General features: G+C 38.0%; 1 protein-coding gene across 1 annotated transcript; it reads left to right on the top strand.

Annotated features, from left to right (window-relative positions):
* The first annotated feature begins 1602 nt into the window (after positions 1-1602).
* On the top strand, positions 1603-7661 carry LOC119722371 (solute carrier family 25 member 48-like). The gene is made up of 9 exons (XM_038192448.1): positions 1603-1753; positions 2364-2517; positions 3800-3868; positions 4845-4907; positions 5150-5222; positions 5529-5576; positions 6096-6235; positions 6631-6696; positions 7244-7661. Exons 1-9 carry the CDS (start codon positions 1696-1698, stop codon positions 7416-7418), a joined length of 846 nt encoding a protein of 281 aa, XP_038048376.1. The 5' UTR covers positions 1603-1695; the 3' UTR covers positions 7419-7661.
* The last annotated feature ends 2657 nt before the right edge of the window (positions 7662-10318 follow it).

Genomic DNA, 10318 nt, shown 5'->3' with positions numbered 1-10318 from the left:
CTTTGGTCTGACCAGAGACCGAATATTTTTTTTTTTTTGGCCTTATCCAACTGGACTTTTTTCTGCGTCTGCTTAAACATTTTAATATTTTCTGAAATTTTTGATTGATCATTTTGGTCGGTTGGTGGAAGGATTTAAAGAGATTTTAGAATTGTGTGTATTGGTTTAAGGGTACAAAAAAGACTAAGTAAAGAAAAGTTGCGAGTCACTAAACACGGTCGATACGTGGGGTTTATTGCCGTCTTGTGTGTAATACATCAAGAGGGTTCATGCCAAAAAAATTCTTAGGAACATAAATTGTGCGACTTTCTACTCTCAAATGTATGAAAACTATTTGACATCCCGTTTTGGCTACTTTTTATCGAAACTAGAGCACTCCTTTATTAGACAATTAAAATGTTCCATGCTTTTCCAGACAACTGAGGGCGCTGTTGCTGTGATGTAATTTTTAGGAAGGCACTGTTCAATTTATGGGTTTTCTGTCAAAGTTTTGAACCCAACAATGTGCTCACTTTTTTGAAAACATTTGTGAGAAAAGTTTGCTCATTGGCTTGACTGACGTGTACCGACACAACAATTACGGAATCACCAAAGAAAAGAAAATATACAACAGCAGAAGTATCGTGGCAACTTCTAGTGCAGAAAAAGCTGTAACATTTTAGGTTTCTGCCATGCCTCAAATGACATCACAATTTTGCGAACAAATGGAATTTTGCATTGCCATCAACAACAAAAAAGGCACCAACTCTTGAAAATGGCAAAATGAAAATTGAAAATAAGGTTAAATGGGACACAAAGGTGCATTGTCAAGGATTGCAAAATAATGTAAACATTAATTAGCCCTTATGGTATAATTAAGCCTATACCGTAACAGGGGCGGCAGAACCGGGGGGGTGGCACTCCACCCCCCCCCCCTCCCCCTCCCCCCCCCCCCCCCCCCATTTACCCAAGGGCCCCTTTCTTGCGGACATACATGTGCACCCTTGAGCATTATGTAGCATCCCTTTTTTCAGTCATAATATGCTTCCGTTTTTAGACACTGCTTTCACTTTCCAACAATGAATTTCCTTAGATTGGCATTTTTTTTCTGAGATTTCCTCAGAATTTTACTTGGATTTTCTCGGGGTTTTTTTCCCTTAAATAATTATGTAACTTGAAGTAACCATGGTAATAATGAAGTGGATATTTCTTACCTGTTTAGTTCCTCCATTTTTCAAAGAAAGGCCTCACCAAAGCTTAGCCGCGTCCTGATCCCATCATCCATGCAAGTGCGTTTATACACCCTGACCAGACTAAAGCGAAAACCAGACTGGGGCCAAGTCTAGATCAATGTTGACCCAGTTCGTGACCTTTGAGGACAAAACCATTTTTGTTTGGGTTAGGAACGTTCATTATATACACTAAATAGTAAAAAGAGGGCAAAGTTTTGTTAGCTTTCATGATAAACATTGATTGGACTTGTAAGAAATTACTTCTTCTTTTTTTTTTACCAAACTTCAGATATAAGCAATTTAAAAGTTTATCTAGAACATGTTGTGGACATTCAAACACCCCGATATGCAAAGTGGACTGCTCTGTTGACAGTATTAATTCGACCTTGCAAGTAAAATGGAATTTGGTGCACATGTCTCTTTATTTTTTTAGCTATTTTCCCCGAATTGGCTTTTAATATTTGATTTTTTTACATCGATCACCATGACGCACAATGAAGCCAGAGGGCATTGGTTCAAAGAAGGAGCCATCGGACTCGGAGGTCAGTGTAAATATTGAAATTTAGAAAGCCGGCCTAGAATCATTCAGTTTTTTGCGTGGATTTATATGAGTGTTTGGACAGTAGAGGGCGCTGTCAGCCTGTGATGCTTTATTATAATATCTTTAAAAAACATCCTAGACCGGCAATTTCTATACTTTATTAACCCTCCTATATGCAACATGCCTTCTGTGCCTAGTTGTCCTTTCAGTCAAAATCAATCAAGTGACTGTTTTCAACAGTTGTTGAGCTCCCACAGCAGTCCCAGTCCCCAGCCTACAAAAAAAAAAAAAAAATTAAGGGCAATTTGGATACCTTCACTTGTCTTGTACTTCAGACCTTACCCTTGTTTAAACTTGGACGCGCAAGTTTAAAACTTGCGCGCACTCAATTTCCTTGCTGCGAATTGCGCACACTTACCGAGGCGCAAAGCCATACATGCATATGTCATGGCCTTAAATATGGCTGGAGTTAACTTCGAGTTTTTTCTTGAGTTTGTGACTCAAAATGAACATTGTATTGTCTTTCTTGGTCGCCAAACAGAAAAAAAAACTATGCGAAAACTCATTTCTCAAATTACATTGGACTGTATTTGTTTTTATTTTGAAAACAGTTGGAGTTTTGTATGGAGTGACTAGTGTGTGCGTGGGTCACCCATTCGACACCATCAAGACCAAAATGCAGGCTCAGGTTGGGTTTGAGAAAGACGGCCTCTTCAGAACGCTCACTAAAACCTTCAAAACACAGGGTATCATCGGTTTCTACAGGTGAGACATAAAGACAATACCCCGGACTTTCCTCATGCAGTGTTGCCAAACTTCTTTGTTGACAAACTTCAAATTCATTCAGTGAAATTTACTGGTACTTTTACCTTTAAAGGGAAAATACAACATTTGCAAACATCAAAAAACGAAATGATCAAATTACCACGAAATACCTTACTGAATTGTTAGGGACTGACGGTCTAAAGCATCCCTTAAAATCGTGGCTCCTGGTGGGCTGACATTTTCAAGAAAAACTGTATTTTTCCAACACTGGTCGGCCGACCAGCGTTGGAGAAAACTGGCTTTTTTTCAAAAACTGTTCTTAATTTTTCATATTTAGTTATTCTGACTTTTCTTTGCAATTGATCACACACCTGTGAAGGGGTACAAGCCTGCTAGACTGATTCTCTGACCTTACAATTCCCCAAAGTGTATTAATTGCTTCGTTTCATCTTTAGTGGGGTCAGGGAACCAGACTACAAGAACATGATAGGTTTTCTTGGTTTTTCCAGCATCTACAAGCCCAAAACATGATACAAGTCAGTTTAACAATATTTTATATAACATACTAATCCTCCAAATCCATTTATTTCTGAAAATTGCAGCAAAAGCAAATGTTGTACATTCCCTTTAATGCAAGCTATTTAATCTCTGTGAATAATTTCGGTGTCATTAAATTTAATCCGAAATTCCAAAACTGTGGCGTCCAGAAGTTGGGCACACAATCGGCTGAGTGTTCCCTTAGGTGGCGCTCTCGAATAAATCTCGGAAAAACTCCAATTAACATTGAAGAATTTCTGTAAAAATGACAAATTCTGATAAACCATTATTATCTCTACTTACATTCTACATCTCTACTTATTTTTTGGGGACATTTTCAAAGGGTTCACTGTGCGCTTTGAAATAAAATGGGAAAATCACGCCGAAATAATTTTTTCTTCTAGTTTTGTAATGGGTAGATAAACTCCTGATTTATGAACGGGAGTGTTCAGAACTTGATGAAATTTCTCTTTCTGTGAAATTTCAGTGAAAACTTTTGCTCTAGCTAGGCGCTACAGGCGCAAAATCAAAGTGCGCCACGTTAGGGGCCGCACCAAGTTAGGGTACTTCAACAATATGTGAGTCTCTGGCAAAAAATAAGCAGCAAGTCGGACATTTTAAGAATGGAGATATCGTAAGGTGCGTGGAAAAAGGTCGTTAGGGCGAAAAATGGGTCAAAAGGTCGAATTCGGATTCTTCTTATTTAATTACAATGCGTGTACCTTTTTTCTTTCCATTTTTGCAGAGGCTCCATTCCTGTTCTGTGGGGCTCTGGCATTTACAGGTCTACACAGTTCGGCGTTTTTGAATCAGTGTAAGTGAAAGAAAGACTTAAAAACTGATTTTGAAAAGTCAAGTTTATTAATTTGTTAATTCCACTTGAAATGAAATAGAACTGTAATGGCCCGACTAGAATATCGTTCCCAATTTAAAGGCAGAGTAGATCATTTGCAGCTATCCAAAAAGTAACTGACGAAATTATCATTGAAAAGCTTACTTGGTTTAAAGATGATAATGGCACTAAACTCCCTGTGAAATTGTTCTTCCTGGCATGCTGTCATTTTGAAGAAAGCAATGAAAGAAGGCCATTTCCAAAGATGTGTCAAGTGACACATTTTTGGAAATGTCCGTTAGTATGATTGGTTTGTTATTTGTCAAATTCGTGAATGGGTGCGCACAAGCGTTGATATGACGCACACGCGAGCAGTTGCTATCATTCGTCGGTTCAGTGCATGACATCACGTAGCTGCAATCGGCTGAATGAGAACGTGTCCGAGATGCTGATTTCGGACGCACTTTTTGAAAGTTTGAAATCGAGATCTAAGAATATTGCTTTCATGGAATATACAGCATTCACTGAGCTTAAAAACTTCATCAAGTTTAGTTGATAAGCACCTGTCTTTAGATTTTGTGCACTTTTGTTGCTTCTACAAAACAAAATGCACAAATGACAATTGAGCTACCGTACTAGTTTGGACCTTTAAAATTCCAACAGCATTGCACATAATCTTAAGTACAAATACATAACAACTAACCTGTTGAAATCTCAGCTCAATGGATACTCTACACCTAAAGACAACAGACAAAATGTATGCACAATATTTTGAAACCACCTTCGATAGTATTTGTTCTGCCAAATAATACAATTTCAGGCGGAATAATAATTTCACAGGGTATTTGATACCAGTCCTATCTTCCCGTTGAACAAGGTTTCTGTCACTAAATTGAAAGGTTAAGTGACCCTTTGTGGCATTAATATTTCACTTTCTTTTGTCGTTATTGTTTTGCAGATACACCTTCCTAGATAATCCATTTTGTAAAAACGAAATTCCGATGACGGGAGGCTTGCAAATGTAAGTGAGTAAAGCCCGGTTCATACTTCATGCGAAAGTGAAGCAAAATTCGTGATGTCAACAATACATTCGAAGCGCGTCTACCATTGTTGACGCCATGAATTTCGCTTCGCACAAGCTTTCGCGTGAAGTATGAACCGGGCTTAACAAGAACTTTGTTTGTGAAGTTGATTTGTTTGCTTGCAGTGTTTGTGCCATGTTTCTGACTGAAATCTTTCCGTTCTCATTCTCAACTGCTACAGACGAGTGTTGCTGGCTGGCGCTTGTGGCTCCACAGCTAGGGCCATCATTGAGTCACCGTTAGAACTTGCAAAAGTAAGACAAACTGGTTGGACTTAAAAAAAAAAAATTAACAGGGACATTTGGAAGGTCAAGAGGTCATATAAAAAGATTTTCAAAATAATAAACCATACAGTGCTGGGGCAGTTTTGGGCAGTAAACAGAGTAACAGGCAGAACGCTTAGTTGCTGGAAAAGGAACTAATGGGCGGACAGGGTTATAAAGAAATCTTTCAAGAAAAAGCAGTGCAAAGAATAAGATAGATTTGATCATAATCATTTTTTCAACATTTTATTTCTTTAATTTAATAATGATTTGTTGGTTTTCTTTTTTTTCGCACAGATCAGAAGACAAACGCAGCAGACGTGGCAGTTCAGAGGGCTTTACAAGGTTAAACAAGTTGCATGACTTGACCGATTCATTCTATTCCTTCGTAGTCTGCCTAAAACCATGGAAACAGGATTGCAGAGCCCTGGTATATGCACCTTACATGGGGCCACCCCCCCCCCCCATCCCTTGCTTTTCAAATTTGCAATGGCGAGTTGGCCATCCCCCCCCCCCCAAAAAAAGGGTTCTGAATCTGCCCTTTCTTGACCTCTGAACTTGCCAACCAGGGCCCAATTTCATGGCACTGCTCAACAGTTAGCAGAAAAAAAGTTTGCTAACTGTAGCAAAAAATTATGCGAACTGATGATCATCTTAATATCATCACAGTTACACTCGGGTCACCAAAAAACGGCAACTGATATGTTCCCTACGTACCTTAGGCACAGCTTGTTCCTGAAAGCCAGTCACCGACTGTTCTGTGTCTTCGTTAGGTCGACCTGAGGACGGCTTTAGAGTTCTTCACCTTCATGTAACTATTTTAACTTTGTACCATTAGTTACCGTCTACATGTCTCCTTGGCAGGGTTTTGGGGTCCACTGGTGTCGGACGATGGGCCTGATGTGTACCTACTTCATCCTGATTGACACCCAGCGGCGACATTTCCCTCAGGTCTTCAACTCCAGCGTTATCGGCCCGTTCCTGGTCTCGGGCACTGCTGCCACATATCCTTGATATAGCCTTATTCAAAAGGCCCCCCTCTCCCCCACAAAAGAAAGTCAAATATTGCTCTGTGAGTGTTGTCGGCAAGAATATAGTATATTTGTATGGACCATTAGAAATGTAGGGGCCATTAGTAGAGGTCATTAGAAATGATGACTTTGACGCAACCTTTCTGAAAGGGCAGTACAACTTTTGATTGATCGGTTGCTGGTTAAAACAAAAATTGGAAAAAAAAGTTTTGCATTCAAAAAAACTTGTATTTTGAGTTCACTAACTGATCATTTATGACTATCTGATTATGGTTGATATAAGGATCTGAACTTGGAATTGCGATGTCTCATTAAGAGCCCTCCATTTTTAAATATCACTTGTAACCAATCCTTGACTCGTATCTTACGCTAGCTTGGTGGATCGTGTGGCCGCTGGAGTATATGAAATCACAAGTGCAAGGAAACTATGGAAAGTAAGTCAAGTTGTTGCGGAACTTAGTCGTTAAAAAATTTACAAAACTGTTCTGATGGTTCTAAATATAACTGACCTGAGGTGGGGTGGGGGAATTGTTAAACCCAGTGTTTATAGAAATTGGATTTGCTGCTTTTGAGTTGAAGCCTTTTATACAAATATTCTTTTGCAAGCAGGAGGTCGTGGGTTCGACTCGCTCGAGTCCCATCCGAGTGATTTTTTCCACCTTTCTCTCGGAGGGTAACACACTGAGTATACAGTATTTATACATCAGTGAAGGGCAAAACCTAATATTGAATCTTCATTTTGATGGGACTGAACAAATACGAAATGTCAAATAATGAAATAATGAATAATGAAAGGTTTGCGAAAACACCATGTGCGAATAATTTCTCAACTAAGAGAATGATTCTGAAAAGAACCAGAGGTATAAACTCGACGTTCCAGTCAGTATGCTCTGACCGTCTTCAGGAGAATGACCTACGAAATGTCATCATAAATCTGTGCCCATTTTCAAGTCTTGACATCCCCCTCTGACTCCTGTACAGGGACATGCCCGTCTTAACCCGGATGCGCTTGGTCGTCAAAGAGCGCGGGGGCTTCCTCGCATTGTACCGCGGCATCGGGCCGGGAACCATCCGGAGCTTCATCTCCAACGGGACTAGCATGATCGTCATGGCCAACGCACAGAAGAAAGTGTCGGAGTGGGGCTTGAGAGATTGATATTAAAGATGGCAGCATCCTCGCTAGCCAGGCAGTCTTATGTCGTAAGACACTCCAGCAAAGGGAGTCCAAATCTTTACCCTTTTTTAAACTCAACGTCAACCAATCAGATTCTCTGCAACGTCTGGGTATATTCAGGTCAGGAATTACAAGGTCAACTTTATTAGCCAATAGACGTTTATCGTGCTGCCACCATTTCAGTCATGTTCCCTGTATCAAATAACAGTACCGAATGATAATGTTTTTTGTGCAAAAAGGAACCAGACTATTTTTTCTTCCAGCCTCACTTTGGTTACATTGATTTGAATGGGCAAAAATCAAGATGGCCGCAACATGATAATGGTCTATTGCAGAGCACTTTTTCGGGACTGTGCAGCTCGCTTCCACTTTATTTGGTAGGAGGCCAATTCTGGGTCAGCATTTTGTAAAGAGCGATCTGATTGGTCAGAACGATCTGATTGGTCAGAATTTACGTCAGTCCATATTTGGAAGTGTTCATGAATAATTACATGAATAATTTCATGTTAAATAGAAAAGATATGGACTCAGTCTGCCAGGGTACAGTCTGACAATGTAGGCGTGTAAGAACACCCTGGCTAGTGAGGATGGATAACAGTTGAAATAGTAAATCCTTGCTGGGATGGCACAACCTCGTCCCCATGGCATTGAGCAGTACGCTCCCACTAGCTACTCTGTCGCATTGATACTGGATCATATGCAATATCCGTGAAATCTTGGATATTATAATTAGGTGCTGAATAGGCCAGTGCCTGTACAACACTCTCCATGTTTGTTTCAGATAGCAAACTTGGTAAAATGAAACATTGAAAGAATTTTTTCACAAAAAAAGTTTGGGAACATGACTTTGGTGCCTCTGAAATAGACTGGTTCCTCTGGATGGAAGTTGCATCATACCAGTTTACTGCGTCTTCAGCATTCGCACAAATATTGGCCTGTTTGTTTGTTTATTTGTTTGTTTGTTTGTTTGTTTTTTGGTCAAAGCATTAATGTATTTCTTGACAGCTGTATTTCTTGTGTATTTAAAACTTACATGTGCTTTAAAATTTTCAGAGTATTTAAAATACTATACTTGCCTGGATACAATGTATATATTTTTAACGGGAGTTTGGGTTTGTAACAGTATTTTTTCTCATTGAAAGCTCAATTTTCTTTTTTCATTTTTAGTAATTTCCCAATACCTTAAAGGAAATATACATTTGCAAACATAAAAAAACCTACCAAATTATCATGAAATACCTTACTTAACTGCAAGTGAATAATAGTCTCAAACATCATGTGAAATCATGGCACCTGGTGTGCTGTCATTTTCAAGAAAAGTGGAATTTTTGTATCAATTTCCAACGATGGTTGGCCAACCATCATTGGAAAAAAACTGATTTTTTTTTTAACACTTCCACCAATTTACTAAATTTAGTAAGTCCACATTTTGTTTGCAATCGGTTTCACATCCGTGAATGCAAGCCCTGACCTGACAATTGTCTTTAAGAACGCGTGCAGCATGCACGGACATGGTTCCACCTAAAAAATAGCATCTAATTGTGTGCGCTGAAGTATATTTGATATCTTGTTTGAGAGCAAAGCGAATTCACTGAGATTATTGAGAAAATCACAATGAAACATTTTCTCTGATATCATGGAATTGATGTTGGTAGCAACAAGAAAAACTGACCTTAATTATGGCAATAAACTTGCAAACAAATATTTGTTTAAATGTTCCCCAAAAGGACGACTGACCCGCCGAAGGATCATGTTTGAAAATGGAAAGAGTTTTAACTACATTTTTGTACATCAGTAATATACATATCTACAACAACCGCCAAAAATTATTTTTTTTTTTTCTGTTATAACCCTTAGGTGTTTGTTTATTTTTAAAAAATGAAATATTTCACAACAATGTGGTATTCAGTATATAACTTATGGCCATGGAAATCTGGTTTGCTATTTATTTATTTTTTCCAACTATTTTCAACATTTTTCGAATAATTTTATCAGGTATAGTTATGTTTGTCTGCTTAAAAGAAGTTATTTTCACAGTTTGGGGTATTTTATTAGAATTGTGAAACCTTCAAAAGAATTATGCAAAAAAAACTGTAACTTTTGTGAGTTGCACAGTATTATGAGGTACAATGACAAATTCATGTAAAAATTGTAAAAATTGAATTTTTATAAGCACTATAATGATTTAAAATAACCCAAGGTTGTATTTTATATGAAATTCTTTTAAGGTTGAAATAACATGAGAAAGACTCATATGAACTCTAATGTCATTTGTTTGAAACTTTCTGGTGTAGAACCAAAATTTATGAAGAAAGTGAGGATTTTATCAGAACAGCCTGCAAGATGAGTGTAGCATGCCTTCATTCAACTCTTGTGCAATGTTTCAATTGTCATCAACGTGTGATTTTGTTATTTAAAGCGACTAGTACAAATTTTCAACAATTTTTCCAAAATTTGATTTCCTTCCCCAAAATACTTCCCATATTAAAAAAAAACCAATGGAATGCTGAGTAATTGTATGTTGTTCAGTACTTATCTGAGAGTGTTTGAGAATGAAAGAAAACTTTCTATTTTTTCTTTCTATTTTTTGAGGGTGTATTTTACTACGTTTTAGTAGTATTTTAAGTCAACATCACCAATTTGGGGTTTTTTTCGTGAACTTATTTTGGTCGTTCTACTTTTCTGTTTTCATTTCATTCTTCTTTCGGACTAGTTCAAAATTAATTTTCTTGATTGATTTTTTTTATTAATGTCTGTTTCTTTTCGTTGAATGATTTTTAACTAAAAAGAACACCTTTATAATATTGACGTGATATACACGAAGTGTAAAATAGTGTGCATGACATCAAAAGTGTCACGATGTAACCATAAACACCAACGAT

The sequence above is a fragment of the Patiria miniata genome, unplaced genomic scaffold (genome assembly GCF_015706575.1).
Source record: "Patiria miniata isolate m_02_andy unplaced genomic scaffold, ASM1570657v1 HiC_scaffold_15, whole genome shotgun sequence".
Lineage (NCBI taxonomy): Eukaryota > Metazoa > Echinodermata > Asteroidea > Valvatida > Asterinidae > Patiria > Patiria miniata.
This window is presented reverse-complemented; position numbering and strand designations above follow the sequence as displayed.